The 15,972-nt window shown below is 35.5% G+C and overlaps 1 protein-coding gene across 3 annotated transcripts in view; it reads left to right on the top strand.

The window, feature by feature from the left end:
- The window catches only part of MAPK8 (mitogen-activated protein kinase 8), a 46,983-nt gene extending 32,475 nt beyond the window's left edge, over positions 1–14,508 (top strand). The window contains exons 6-12 of one of the 3 annotated variants that reach the window (XM_067000978.1): positions 701–866; positions 5,683–5,754; positions 7,778–7,960; positions 8,483–8,607; positions 9,595–9,658; positions 13,054–13,131; positions 13,576–14,508. In XM_067000978.1, coding sequence (XP_066857079.1) covers positions 701–866; positions 5,683–5,754; positions 7,778–7,960; positions 8,483–8,607; positions 9,595–9,658; positions 13,054–13,131; positions 13,576–13,721 — 834 coding nt within the window. In that variant the 3' untranslated portion in view covers positions 13,722–14,508. Of the gene's footprint in view, positions 1–700; positions 867–5,252; positions 5,325–5,682; positions 5,755–7,777; positions 7,961–8,482; positions 8,608–9,594; positions 9,659–13,053; positions 13,132–13,570 lie in introns of all 3 variants that reach the window. The other 2 variants (XM_067000980.1, XM_067000979.1) reach the window with 2 other exon arrangements.
- Positions 14,509–15,972: the final 1,464 nt, after the last annotated feature.

Genomic DNA, 15,972 nt, shown 5'->3' with positions numbered 1-15,972 from the left:
TACCAAGCTTCCAGCTAAGAACCTCTGAAAATATATCATTTTTTTATTACAATTTAATGATTAAGTATCTGGCAGTTTTTCACTGGTGCCTTTTTGGGTATGGTCACCAAATTTGGTGTAATGTGAACCAAATCCAATCCTAAATGTGAAACTAGACCTCTGTGAGCATGGGCATTTCCTTCCTGTTTAGAGAAATATCTGCATTGGTTCAAAAGAGGTAATGCAGCCTTGACTAGCAAAGAAGTCTTCTGCTTTTAACATTCATGTTATAATTCTTAATAATTCTTATATCATGATGACTATTGCATCAAATAATTTCAGCAATTGTCATGTTACTTGTGTAGTAACAGCACTGTAGTAGTAACTGTTGGTCCAGTGAAGTTTCTAGACCTTTCCTCAGAGCTAACATTTCATACTAACCTCGATTTATTTCAGACATTACTAGCATATCTTGTAACACTAGTTGTATTTTCCTTCTTTAATTGCTATATAGATCTACAAGCACAGTAAAGGAATTAGTTCTATAGTCTGCTGAATGCATATTAATTAATGCAAGGGGAAAAGAAACTACAGTTTTACAAATGATCGAGTAATATAATATATTTGGGGTTTAATGTTAGCAGTATTATCTTTTAAAAATGTGAACCACGAAGTACTTTGTGCTTGTCTTAGCAGTCATATATGATGTTTCTTTTTAAAGGACTTAAAGCCCAGTAATATAGTAGTAAAGTCAGACTGCACTTTGAAGATTCTTGACTTTGGACTGGCCAGAACTGCAGGAACTAGTTTTATGATGACGCCTTATGTAGTGACTCGTTACTACAGAGCACCAGAGGTCATCCTAGGGATGGGATACAAAGAAAACGGTCAGCAAATATAGTCTTTCTTTGGCATAGCTTTATTTTTTGTTTGGCACACCACATTTTACATGTTAAATGTTTTTTTCAAGCTGTAGAAAATTTATAAATTAGGCATGTGACCAAAATGCAGATTCTGGATACACCAGTTTATTTATCTAATCCCATTAGAAATGTTTGCATTTAATAGGAAAAGAAATTGAGGGCCTTGTTTGTTTAAAAATTTAAATAACCTGTTTGGTAGATTGAATTTCATGACAGAAGAACTGAAAATATATTACCTTAATATGTTGTATGTACCTTGGTGTACATTGACCTGCTTTTATTCCTGATGAGGATATAAATTGTAGTTCATCAGTAAACGTGTGTCCCAAATTGAATGTTTAAAAAATATGTTCAATATAGCCTTTCAGGATGTAGGAAACAAACAAGCTCAAGTCCACCTACAGTGGCATTATTTTTATTGAAACCAGCCCACTTTGAAATTGTCACACTAAGCTCTTAATTAATATTGCTGAAGAAAAAATCAGTAACGTACTTCAAAGAAAAATGCAGCGTACTGTCATGAAGCATCATAGATTCTTTGAGGTCCATGACGAACTCAAAGGAAATTTGTTTGCTTTGTCCTGCTTGGGTACATTTCCCTCCTCTTTAATGCTCAGTCTTTGACCCTCAATCTCTCAGTATCCTCTGTAAGAAAATAAGGAAAGCGTATAGCATTTGGGGGAAATCACTCGATCAGGTATAATGTATCTCCTAAATGAAACACCTAGTATTTATTTGGGAAACCGAAGTAACACATCCTTCCTGAAGTTCTGTTTACGATCCCAGTGCTGCTGCCATTTCATTAATCTGCTGTCGCTGTTGTCAGTTCACCTAACTTGATGTATCTGCCTCTGGCAGGCATTGTGCACAAGGATCGCCATTTGCTGAAAATGTTTTAAACCCGTTATCGATTAGTCCTCCAATAAGCCCTAGGAGATGTTGTGATGCTTGAGGCTTTGCTGGCCGTCTCCTGGTGATACAAGGTGTATGGCTCCTCAGGTTACTGACACAACTGGGGCATGCAGTGTTTTGCAAGCTTCTTAATATAGTCTGCAAACTTTCCTGGCAACTGCATAGCATTAGGGCAAGTGACATCAGGTTGTACAGAAACTATAGCTGTGAGGTGCATAGAGACTGATTTTTTTTGTTTGTTTTTCATATAAAAGCCAGGAAGAATAACTCCTATCAGTGCTGACAATAGAAGAAGCCAGCTCAAAGGAAAGAGAACAGATCTTTTTTGCAAGGCTGTGATTTATATTTCTGTTTGGATTGTTAGTCTGCCAGACAGGAATACAGTCTTTCAAATGGCCTCCACAGTTGGCTATTTTTTCTGTAACTTAGAAGTCAGAGATTGAGTGGAGCAAACTTAAAGTTACTTTTTTTAACTGCCGAAGTTTTATAGAAAGCACAAATTTAAGTTTCTTTCCTTTTTTTCCCAGAAGGCTTTACATTGGCCAACTGAGAGACAAGGGATAAAAGAACCTAAAGCTGTAGTCTGAGTCATGCAGTTGCCTTACAGAAGGAATTCATGCAATGGCAGTCTCAAGTTTTCTGACTTAACTTACCCTGTTTACATTTTTCTCTTAAAATTTGAGTTGCAAAAGTGTGAAGCATTCTTTCCATTAAAATGCTTCTCAGGTATTATTGGAGTTAAATAGATTGTCTTCTGGAGCACTGACAATCCTGTTCCTTAAGCAAGAGTGAATTGTGTTTTGCAGCAGAATGTAAATTCAAATTTACTTTCATATGAAAAACTACATAGCATAGCATCTTCCCAAAAGCTGAATATGTGGACATTGAGTTGAGAATGACACTTGTAGAGAATGTAAATCTGTTGGCTGAGTCAGAAGACAATCTGTATTTCCATATGTACTGTTGTCATTTAGAGGTTATTTACATAAACTGTTGCTCTTCTCAGTCACTGGCTGATGAGTTTCTTACTGTGCAGCTCTGGTGACAGAGCAGCTAGGCTGCAGAGGGCAGTGAGGCAGGTATAAAGGGTGGACGTATCTGCAGTAGGAACCATGGACTGTCCAGGATCCACACCTGTTAACGTCAATGCCCGTTGTAGCCCTCTAAACCCATAGCTAAATTAAAGGTTACCTTAACTTAGTTAAATATTGAAAATTGACAGCTAATAAAGGTTAAAGAGAGAGTAACATATAGTTTAATTGAACAGGGTCATCTGGCAGCTTTATGCTGTTCCAGTGCCCTGCTGAACTTCCCTTTCAGACAAGATGCGGGAGGATTGCAATACATGTATTGATGACTGAGATACAAACTCTATAGGGTAGTACTCTTTGGTACTATGATATGCACGTATGAAATCCGTAATTTTTTTTTAGAACTAGTGAAGATCCCAGACAAGCCTATGACAGAGTTAACTTTTCCATACGCCTTATACTGAAGTAGACAAAGCATATATGGGTATTTTGCATTAAGAAACCAGGCCTTGCGAACTGAAGAAATTCAGAATTGAAGGACACTGAAACTGTTCTTGCAGTTACACCTTAGCATATTTAGTCTTGGGTACAGTTATATGTGTTATTGTCAGGAAGTGAGCATTGAAAAGCAGGGGAACACCCAAACCCTTTGAAACAATTATTTTAAAGTTTCCTAGTATGTACACTGAGCTTGAATTTCATTTTCACTTAGCTTTTTTTCCTCTTCAGATTATAGAAGATAGTAAATTCACTCCAAACAGGGTTTTAAAGAATTAAGTACATTCTATATGACAACCAGTCATTTTTAAAGATTTTTTAAAGGATTTTTTGAAATCTTTAAGATTTGACTCAGTCTTCTATAACAGTATTCACAGGAGCAGTCCTCTATGTATAAGTTCGTCTAGCTTCTGGAAAAGTTAGTCAGATACCTACGAATAAACAGGTTATTTTTTGATTAATGAAAGCAGCAAACCAAAAGACTCCCCCCAAACACCACAAGTTTGTTTTTTGTTTTGAGAGGAATTGTACCTAAAGTTTTTCTTAGCCACTGAAGTCTTCTGATGCATGAAGTCGTTGACTTGTCTTACTTCTCTTCCCAGATTTCTCCATGCAGTTATAGGAGTTGTTTTCATCACATTGGTCACAAACTATTTACAATAGATTTGGATATAGTTCAGTTTGTGAAGGCAGCAGAATGTGTACTTCTTGTAAATATTCTAAAAGAGTTTTAAAGAGAAAACACCCTTAATCATAAATTATTTTTAAATGAACCAGGCCCTTAATTTTGACCTATTAATATGTACAATTGTGGTCTCTTTATCATATGGTTTAGATACTATTTTAGAGGAACTTATTGAATAAGAGGGAAGAAATATTTTCAATAAGAAACAATGTTGTTTGCTTGAAATTGCTTAGCTCCCTCACAACTTTAACATGTGATTTTTAGTATACAATTATTCTCATTTAAATCCCCTTCTTTTCCGCTTAATTGAAATTCCAGTCTCATGTTTGACATAAAGGTATTTATAACAATTCAAATACATCATTATGACTTCAAGAAAATATTTGCATACAGAGGTAACAGTATCTCTGAAAGCAATGTAAAAAAAATGGCATACCTGTAAAAAATAAACTATGAGTATGTCTTCTGAATTATTTAAGATAATGAAGAAAATGTGTATTTCATACCAAAAATATATCGCTATTGAGTTTTTCTTTTCTATAAGATGTTATTTGAGCATAACTGGAGAAATATTTTTAAACAAAATAATTTATCTGAAAATCTCTTAGGAATGTACTAATATTGTAATTAACTGATCCTCTAAAATTCTAAGTGACCTTTTACTGATTGTATTTGCTTTTTATTTAAACGGAGAGAGATATGCATGGTAATCTGACTTACAGGAAATGCTTGATGGCAAATGTTATTTAATATGTTAAATAATTAATTCTGCTCCTAAAAGTGTAAACTACTTAGATATACCACATTTATAAAGGGCAATTTAGTTTGCTGCTCTTAAAACAATTCCTATAACTACAATGAAAATAATTTCAATAAATAAACTTATCTTTGGTGCTTTATTATAATCTATTGGAAGAACTTTGCCAGTCTCAGAACTTGAAGGTGGGCGTTACTCTGCTTGATTCATGTATATCTCTCTCTCTATGCTCTAGCTCTTGCTTTAGCACTGTATAAACCAAAGGATGGTTTTCTGCCTTGTATTTGAGACAGTTAAAAGCTAATCCTTATATGCTGTTTTCAAAAGTGGTCTCATTGATTAATACAAAGACTTGCTCTTCTTCCTGTGCTGTCTCTGCTGTTTATAGAATGCAGTCATGTTATGCTTCTTTTCATTTTAAATGACCGTTTGCTTTGCTTTCCCTTCTTTTTGTGCTACAAACATAGTGGATTTATGGTCTGTGGGGTGCATTATGGGCGAAATGGTTTGCCACAAAATCCTCTTTCCAGGAAGGGACTGTATCCTTGTGCTGCTGCAGCAGGTTGAATTAGCTAGGAAGTGATTAACCTTTTTATTGATGTTGTGTCATGAAAATGCGTATTGTGCAATTTTTTTTTTATTAAATGGACATTAATTTTTCTTGTGATACACTTTAAAAAAATTGTTGAGAACTTCATTTATACTCAGGCTGCACCTAGCAGTAGGACATAGTCTCTGCTGGTCCTCTAGTTAGCATACATTCATCCACCTTCACTCACTTTCATTACACATGCTTTTTATAGTCACTTCATTTGTGTATGTGTGCATCTAGATATTTTTATTTACTTTATTTTGATAACTATCTTTTATGTTAATATCATTGCATTTTGTTTTCAGTTGACATTTGGTCAGTTGGGTGCATCATGGGAGAAATGATCAAAGGTGGTGTTTTATTTCCTGGTACAGATCGTATCCTTACCTTTGGCCTAGGATGTAGTATTAAAAGGTCAAAAGAGACTGCAACAATAAATCGTTCCAGGTTAAGGTGGTTCTAATTTTTAAAATACTGTTTTTAAACTGCCTTGTCAAAATGCAATTTGCTAGTTCCTAGTTTTGGTTCCAGGATGCTGCAAAAATGTCTACAGTTATACCATTTAAAGCAAAAACAACAACACAGATGGCTTTAACAAGTATGACTGTCTTTAGAAATTAATACTAAGTAAGAAAATACAGCAAAATGAACAAAATACCACTTGGGCTGAACAAGCTTATTTTTCCTTTTTCTTTCTGTTTGTTTGTTTGCTTTTTCAGTTTAATATAGTGTCTATCCATTGTTTTTGGACATTGTCACATTTAAGACAGATCTGTTTGTTTGTGTAGGTGGTGTTTTGTTTAGGTGGTTGACATGCGTTGCTTTTTGCTTTGGACCTCATATTTATATTATAACTTATTAATTTTGTTTGGTACCCAAGCACATTAGCAGTTGTTATTTTATTTTTCATTTTTTTATGGATGTTTACAAAAAGTTCCTAACTAGCTTAAATGGTTGCACTCTGTAGATTTTTATTTTTGTTTGCAGAATTCATCCTGCAAACAGCTTTCAGAAATATCTGGTGCTTCTGTCTTTCTATTCCATGATTTGCTTGGTGGTGTCTGTGTGGGTTGTCATGTGAACAATGCTTCAGGCAAAAGATCTGCTACAAGCAAGTAGAGCTGAAACCTCTGGATCCTTGCTAAAATCAGTGGTTATCTAATAGGAGTTTGGCATCTTATTTGTTTCACTAGTAGTTCTCTTCCATTTTGTTAGATGCCATCAGAAATTTTTCATGCTTTTGCTACAGGTTAATTGTTTAAAAATTGTTACATTCCTGTTTGAGGGTGAGGATTGGGTGAAGGTTTTGGGGTACAGCAAGGAAATCCAGGGACTTTCACTCAGCTCTGGCATTGCATTTGCTGTACCATGCTAACGTTCTCAATCTGGTTTTCTTGCATGCCTTTTGAATTTAGGGTCAGTGCCATACAGTGCAATACTATTTTTTTTCAAGGCCTGTGCTAAAGCATTGTAGAACTTCAAAACCTTATACGAAATCTTACTTTAAAATTTTAAGAACAGAAGAAAGGACCTGCTAGATCCAACTGAAGGTTTAGGGAGTGCAGTATCAAGTCTTCGACAGTAGCTGAAAATAAAATGTTGGGAAGACTGTATGACTGAGATAAGCATATACAAAATTTTACTCTCTCCCAGTATCTAATGACCTGCAACTAGAAATTCCTGAGCCAAACTTCATCTTTTTTTTTTTTTTTTTTTTAGTAGCATAGATTAAATTTTACTGCCGTGAACTGGTAAATCTCTCCTTAACTGGTGTAAGCTTTTCAATTAAGATGCTCCTTACATGCCCTTGAAAGTCTTCTGCTTCAACGTTGAAGACTGACAAAATTGTTGTTGACCTGTGTGATCCAGGGTTTCATCCTTTATGAGCCCACTGGTGCTGTGTATTGTGTGTCATTAGGGAGAGATCACTAATTTGGTAGAGTCCAGAACTCAGCTGAGTTATCAAGGCAAGAAGGAAGGACAAAGCACCCATGCGCGGTGATTTTCTTCAATGAATTAATGGTGTTTAATAGCTTGATTGCTGTGAATAAATGTTTAGATCAGGAAGTGAGTTTTTCTCAGAATTTCTTTAAAAAATAACCTAAACACTTTTATTTGAACTTAATGAATTTTGTGGGTCTTTTTATTTGCTTTGTTTCACAGGAGTATATCCTTTGCCATTTAATTCTTATGATTTCGAGTAAAATGCATGTTGCCTTGACTACTCAATCATACTTGCTTTTCTTCACTGTTTTCTCTAAGAAGATGATCCCGATTAATGCTGAACTTGATAGTTTATTAAAAATTTCGTTTTTTATCTCTGTTGGATAATTCTTGTGGTTTTAACATAACTTTTTAGCTGAAAATTAGACATTGTTTTTCTTAGCTGTGAAACCTTAGATATTGATCAGTGGAATAAAGTTATAGAGCAGCTAGGAACACCATGTCCTGAATTTATGAAGAAATTACAGCCCACAGTCCGAACTTATGTTGAGAACAGACCCAAATATGCTGGATATAGCTTTGAGAAACTCTTCCCAGATGTCCTTTTCCCAGCTGATTCTGAACACAACAAACTTAAAGGTAAGGTCTGTTTTCTGTGCATTGTATATTTTAAAAGTTTATAAACTGCATCGCATTGAATAGAAATGTATCTTAGTTTTGTTCACCGTAGAATCATGCTGCTAAGGATTTAAATGTTACAATATTAATACTGTGGAAGCAGGTGAAAGTTCTGAGGTACGGTTACCTCCACTTTCTCATCTGCTCTGGATCAGCTCCTATCCTGGTAAAACCTGTATAAAGAAAAGGAAGCATATTCCTCCCAATGACATATGTGATTTAGAGAAAAATGGGGAGGAGTAGAAGTTGTGTAGCCAGAGCAGATCTTCTTTCTTTAGGGATGAAAATAAAGTTTTTATATTCATAATACACATATATCCTTTAGTTAGTAAAATGGTTCTTTCCTAAACCCTAAATTCTGTGAGGGTAGTATAGATCCTAAATTGGAGTTTGTTTACCACAAGTCTTCTTTCCTTATGAGCTTTGAAATACTGTGTTATGTGCACATGGCACCAGTGTAAGTAGAAAATTTCACTTTTGCAGCAAGTCAAGCAAGGGATTTGTTGTCAAAAATGCTGGTTATAGACGCCTCTAAAAGAATTTCTGTGGATGAAGCCCTCCAGCACCCATACATCAATGTTTGGTATGATCCATCAGAAGCAGAAGCTGTAAGTTCTTGTTTTAGAAAGATTGTTTCTCTGACTAAGATAGTCCTGTATTAAAGCAAACTTGTGATGCTCGATGTAACTGCTTGAAAGAAGATTATTGCATGATCTACACATTTCACTAGAAGCTTAACTGAGCTGTAATCATTTTTATTGATGTTGATATACTTGTTTATTAAAATTAGTATTAGGAATGGGCACAAACTTGCAGATAACTAAACTACTTCTGTGTGTGCGTCTGTATTTCTATGTAATTGCATATAAACTCCTAGACAGGTAGCAATGCACCTGAAGTCTCTGATACAGAGTTCTAATTTTTTGAGTTTCAGTTGTTTCAACATAGTTTGATTGCCTGTGATAGGATTCTGAGATGTTTACTCCTGAGCAAGAGAAATATTTTCGTTAGGTGTAGCAATTGATAGTACTCTTAAACTGGAAAATAAGCGTTTCAGCAAAAACTTTCTTCTGTACAAGACCTCAAGCTTTTTTGCAATTATTGACACTAAAGAACAAGGGAATTAAGTGAAAGTCTTAGTTAAAAAAATAATTTCAACTTGTGGGAAAAAACATTATTTTTAAGAGAAAGTTAGTTGGTGATGGCCCACTAAGAACAGAAAAGGATGCTTGATGTAGATGGTGGAATTAGAATTCTGCTGATCTATAATAACTAGATAGAAAATTATTAATTAACACTAAATAGGTAAAAAGGGCTGCTTAAGCTGGAGACCACTGTCCTTATGAGCTATTTCACCAGGTTGTTCAGTTTCTGCTTTAATTATTTCAGTAACGTTAGCAAATCTGCTAATCAGAACAAGTTTAAAATGTGAAACAGCATCTAAACAATAAGCCAAGTATGAGAGATTATTTATCCATGTAAATACAGTATTTTAAAATCAGGTTCCTATTCAGAATATCTTAATTCCATTTTTCATTTATTCTAGTTTTGTTTCCCTTTTGATTGCTTTATCATGAGTTAGTTTTGTTTTCCAGCCTCCACCAAAGATACCAGATAAGCAGTTAGATGAGAGGGAACACACGATAGAAGAATGGAAAGGTAAGAACGACACTTTTGCTTATCCTAAAGCTTTTTTGAAGTAGGTTAGTCTCCAAGGTTTACTTGTTATTAAGATTCTCCTGAGTAACCTAATAGTATATACTTCAATTGCTTGGAATGACAAGGGAACAGATCAGTGTTTCACAACCTCTTGATTTTAAGGACACTATAATTTTTCCTGTAAAGGTGCTGAACCTTTGTAGCGAGCTTAAGTTCATTCAACTGTAGGTCTGCTCATTTCAGTCACCTTTTGCAAATCATAAGGCAGTGGTTTTAGGGAGAGGAACTCTTCTGGACAGAACTGGTACAGCTGAAAAAGAAAACACAGGAGTTGGAGCAGTGTAAGTCTGAAGTAGAAGCATCACTCTTAAGTGAAGAGCATATTAGCAATGTTTGTACTGAACATAACTCAAGCAGAGGATTTGAAAGAGGAAGCCATAAGGAGTGTTAGTAATGGGCAAGATAGAGGGGTTATAGTGATGTGGGAAGCACTGATGGTTATCTCCTGTGAGGTCCAGAGAAAGTAGCTGGGGCTGAGGTGTGGAACAGATCATAGTATGACATAAGACTTACCTCCAAGAGTATGATTTTTAGTGTTCATTAGTGGTTTTGTATCTATATTTTCCTTTATACTTATAAAGTACAAGGGGAACATCTTTGTTACCTGTAAAGCTTGTGTTTCATTTTGAAATTGCTTCTACAAGGTGTGGCGTTACTGCAGAGGTCCTAGTGCTAAGACAAAATGCCATCTGCCACTGCATCCATTAGCATTTGATGTATTGTAATCCACAACCTTGTTATAACCTTCTGTACCCCTTGCACTTTAGAAATTAAGAAAGTTGCTGAGCTTTAAAGACCTGTGGAGATTGGTTTTAAGATAAATGAAACCTCCACTTCTAGTGGAGAAATCTTTTACATCCGTACTATTAATATCATATGTTTTCCTTTGCTACTATCGACAAGTCAGACAGTGCTAATTGTATGACATTGTAGTTTTCAGAAATCACTAATTATTTTTGTTAGAATTATTTATGTAAGTAAATGGATGAGTTACTGTAAAAGTACAATGTTTAACTGCCACCTCTAAAATGTATTGCTCTTTTATTGTCACTAACTGTACTAGCTAGGCTAAATACTGAAAAACAGAACAAAACAAACAACAACAACAAAAAAAAAACAATTTATTTAGAAATCTCTGCAGATAACAAAAATGCCTTCCTCTGGATCACTGCAGTCTTTAATCATATGATTTAGCATATCGGAGGATTTATTGTGGTCCTGAATTGGTACTGGTTATTCCTAAGTGAAAGGCAGAACAAACACTTGAATTGGTAATTTTTCACTGAGATTAGGGCAGGTATGTGGCTTTCCCACTGTGGGCCTATGTGCTAGTTCTTGAGAGTCTGTTCAATGTGCATTTCAGTGCCTTAGACTATAAATGTTCTCACTTAGTATAAACAAGTTGCTTTTATTTAGGATGTTTGCTTCCTCTGTCTCAGGTACCTCATTTAGTTCTCTGTGGTTTAAGTGTTTTAAATAGGACTAGTGGTAATGTTGAGCTTGGATGGATCCAGAGACTGTGAAGGCTACAAATACTGAGTTTAAGCAACAATTTAGTGCAATGACTGATCTAATAATTTGGAATGAAAAAGTCTAGGAAGGAATATCAGATTGGTGTAGCCTTTTTATCCCCAGAGGGGGAAAACCAAACCAAACCAAAAACAAAGCAGGAAAAATGTTTCATAGGTAATTTTTCGCAGTTTCATTCTGTTGGCTGATGATGGACACAAGGCTGTAAAATCTGGTACTACCACACTTGCAAGTCACTTCCTATTATTAGAAAATGGGTTTTAATTCTAAAGGCAGAGATAGAATTGTGGAAATTCTCTCCCTGTGCTCCTTCCCAGGAAACTTATTCCCCTTTTGAAACAGAAGTAGTTATACTGCTAAAATAAAAGGTAGGTATTTCAGGCAGTATGGAGTTTACTTTTGAGACTTCCACAGCCCTTGAAACTGTAATTCCTAAATGCTTTTTTCTTCCAAACTCTTTGTACATTACATTAGTTTGCCAGTGACAGTAGCCTTACAAGTCAATTCTGATGAACTGAATTTAGTATGTTCAGTTCTGTTATTCTGTCACTACTTCTGTAGATTCATAGCTGAAGTCTCTTCTCAGCAATAAGCTGCCGTTAGGTGAGAAACCTTCTGGCCAGTATATAGATAGGGCTGTATGATTCTTGTTACAAGCATTCTAGTAGCACTTGTAACCTTTTTAAGGATGAGGAACTTCTGTAACTGTAAAATAAAGTAGCTTCTTTCATTTCTAGTGTCTACTTCTATGCAATGTTGTATTCCATTTCATGGTGACCTGGACCTTTAGATGTTGTTACTGAGGAGATTTAGTGGCAAATGTGTTTTGGGAGGGTGGCAATGCTGTATGGATTTGTTCATTGTGGTTTTTGCTACTATCTCTTCTAAGGGCTTTTGGCCTGGTGTCTCCTAAGGAAACTCCTACTTGCTGAGAGTATGTTAGTCAATTACTGTCTTCAGGCAAAGACCTTTGAGAAGAAAAAGGCAGTTTAAATCCTAAAAGTTCTTTCAGAGTTTCAGACTGTCTGCATCATGGAAAAAGTAATAGATGTAGTGTGTGAAATGGCTTTTTGAAATGAGAAAGAATTGGTGACAAAGTAAAGAAACTTGTTCTCCAGAACAGCTTTTTTCAAAAACATTATCTAACAACCTTGTACGTAGCTCTAAGATTCTGAAGTGCCTCTTAGCACGACTTGTCTATTGGTAAAGATTTTATAGTGCAGGTGAGTAGAAGTGAGAAGCACTGCAGTGCTGAGAGAAGCTGTATGAAGCCATTCTAATCGTATTCGGGAACAATTTGGCTCTCCATAAGTGTAATTGTCCTTGAATGAATAAAACTGTGTGCAGCTAAAGTACATCCACAGAGCTACAGTTTTCTGGCAATGTAGGCTGGAATACTGCCAGGTAACTGCAATGAGTTTAAATGTGATGGCAGCACATGCAGTTCCTGGTGGCCTACCTGTTCCCTTGAAGATTGCTGATCTGGTTGTTCCGTACCAAAGAAGTCATTGATAAAAACTGAGTGGTCGCTAAGACTCAGTTTAACCCCAGGTCTCTAGGCTGTCTGGACAAAAGTCTTAGGGCAATGTCAGTGTGTGCTTGAGAGTGCCAGGCTGTTGTGGCTCCAACAGAACAGAATTGTACTTTATTATACCACTTGCCTATTTTTCTGTAGCCTACAACATGTTGTTCAAAACTTATTCTAAACAGTAATGAACCTAAGAAATTTTAATGGTAGATGTATTGTTAATTGAGTCTTGTATTTACAAATTCATTTTCCTACCTTCTTTTCCCTACATTTTCAGAATTGATATACAAGGAAGTCATGGACCTGGAGGAAAGAACCAAGAATGGGGTTATACGTGGACAACCAGCCCCTTTAGGTTGGTTACAATAAAAGCACAGTACAAAGCTACGATGAGTACTAGGTCAGGAGGGTGTAAAGTTGTTCAAGACATCCGAGAGTAACCTGACTCAAAAATATGTCTCTCCAGTGACCGATAACCTCTAGAATTCTCTTTTAGTATCCTAGCTCTGGGTTTATGCAGTGCTATCTCTGTGATTTTTAACCTTCAGACAATAGCATTTATTGGAATTTGACAGGTATCCTGTCATGTGAGTTCTGTGGTTCCTGACATACCGTTCATTAAGCCCCAAATTAGAGAATTGTGGATTTTATTTGCTTTGACAATGGCTTTAGATACATCTCTTCAAACTTGCTGAAATGGGGAAAAGTAATGACCCTTAGGAAGAGACAGACTAATGCAAGTGCTGAACCATGCAACTGTATCTGCAACTGATTTGCTGTTTTGTTTCTCATAGCACAGGTGCAGCAGTGATCAATGGCTCTCAACATCCATCTTCATCGTCATCTGTCAACGACGTGTCTTCAATGTCAACAGATCCAACATTGGCCTCTGATACAGACAGCAGTCTAGAAGCTTCAGCTGGACCTCTGGGTTGCTGTAGATGACTACTTGGTCTTTTGGGGGGTGGGAGGGGGGTCCTTTTAGTCATTAATAGGGCACCTTTAAAATTTGGTGGTATTTTTGAGTGTTTTTTCAAAAATAATCGTAGAACTCATCATAAAGTGCTGTAATTTTAAACTGCAAGTTGTGTTAAAAGCAGCCACTTTTTTTGCTGTAATTAACTGTAAAATATTAAACCTGATAATTTTTATTGTGGTTTTAAAATCTGCATATTTGCTTTACTATTATGCTGCTGATCTTTTTTTACTGAATTTGTAAGATTTGTTTTATCAAAGCACATATTAATGTTGTGGTCATTACCATATCATGAATTATTTAAGATTTTATAGGTTTTCAATTTTTTAATTAGAATTTATTCCAGATGTTTTGTTCATGATATCCTTCAAAGTTTTATGCTTGGTCATATGTCCATGTGGAGGTGGAGAGAGAATTTAGTACAGCCAGCTGTAGTTTTTTTGGGGCATACTACTGTGGTGCTGGCAGAGAACAAAATCCTCTTTTAATTTTGGCCTCTTGCCTATAATACTTCAGTAAAAGCAACAGTTATTGAATTTTGTTAGAGAAACAAACCTTTGCAAAGAAATTTCATCTGAATGGTTTTCTGAACTTAAGAAAACAAAACCTATCTTCAAGGCTGCAGAAATATCTAGCCTAACACAAGGATGTGATGTTTTCTGCAGAACTGTGGCATGCCAAATCTTATGATCGCCATAAAACAAGAGGATACTTCATGAATAACACATTGCAATGCAAATAAACTGTTTACTTCTAGCTTGTAGCCTGTTTTTGTACACACAAAACAAAGTGAATCCAGGATGTCTAGACTGCCAACAGGGAAAACAAGTATACTTTCATGTAGGATATAATTCTTGGGAGTTTAGTTTCTTAGTATTTTTGTCTGCTAAGGTGAGTGCTTTTTGGGAAGAAGAGGAAATGACATGAATGCAATAGGGGCAAAAACTTCAGCTATTCTTTCTCCACCAAAAGTAACTGATAGCTAAAACCGTAAGTGGTAGAAGAACCTCAGGATTTCTGTAGCTAATGCATTAAGTGAGCAATATATGCCATCCAAAGGAGGGAGAAGTTGTGCTGTATAAGTTAATATTTATCTCTTTCATTTCACCATGAGACCAGTGTAGCAGAAATCTTAATAATGGTTCCTTTTAAGTCATAAATATTCAGTAGTTTTCAGCACTGAAGCTCCAGATTTCAATACACTTTTTAAACAAAAGATATATTGAAATATGTAGAACAGTTACTAAATAGTCATGTAAAATGGTGCTGCTCCTCACAGAAGTATTTTAACTGTTTACATTTTATATTTACAGAATGATTTATGTATAACTGACTTAAGTTTATGTATGAGTTAAACAATCATTCAGAATTTATTCCTTTGGAAAATGCAGATTTTTAGTGAAGCTAGGTTGTATAATTGATTGCCTTGTGTAGATGCATATTTTGTAGTGAATTAGAATGTGAAGAGGAATTCAAATTAGTCATGCTCACAAAAATGAGCATAAGAAATACAGAAGTCTTGCCAGGCACAGAGCATAAGTAAATAATATGACTGGCTATAAAGTTCATCCAGGAATTACTGATACTCTTCAGTGTGGTTCCCTCCACTTTGTTGGGTTAAGTAAGTATCTTTTTGAAGTTAGAATCAAAAGAGGAAAATTTGTCTTTGCAGTAAGTTTCAGAAAAATGTAAGTGATAGTAATGGTTTCAATATCTAACATGTCTTTTTAAAAAAAATACAGGGTACAAGGAGTGGTAATGTCTCAAAGATGACTAAATTGATAAACTGCACAGTTGTTTCCCTGGCCTGGCTAGACTGCTGGTAAGTGCTATGTGTGTAATTTTGCTTTCCTCATTTGTACCGAATATTTCAATATTGCCTTTCTAAACACATTTGTTAAGGCAATTATTTTTACAGGATCCTGCCAAATTGTATATTACCTCAGAATAGGCAGGACATATTTGGATTCATCTCACACTGGAACATAGAAAATCTGCTCAATTTGAACAGAGACCAACAGAACAGTCTATTTTGTAATTTTTTATCAAAGTTTAAGCTGTGAATTAAGCCAAAATTTTTGGTCATACAACAGTACTACATTGTTATATAGGGTTAACCCAGCGTAATGAAATTAAGGTTGACAAAATGAACTTCTGAAACCTGTAAATGCTGTAAAGAACAGAATTTGGTAAATGTAATTGCTATTTCAATTGATTTTG

Source organism: Anser cygnoides, chromosome 7 (genome assembly GCF_040182565.1).
Source record: "Anser cygnoides isolate HZ-2024a breed goose chromosome 7, Taihu_goose_T2T_genome, whole genome shotgun sequence".
Lineage (NCBI taxonomy): Eukaryota > Metazoa > Chordata > Aves > Anseriformes > Anatidae > Anser > Anser cygnoides.
Note: the sequence above shows the minus strand (reverse complement) of the source record. Positions and strands in the feature narration are given on the sequence as shown.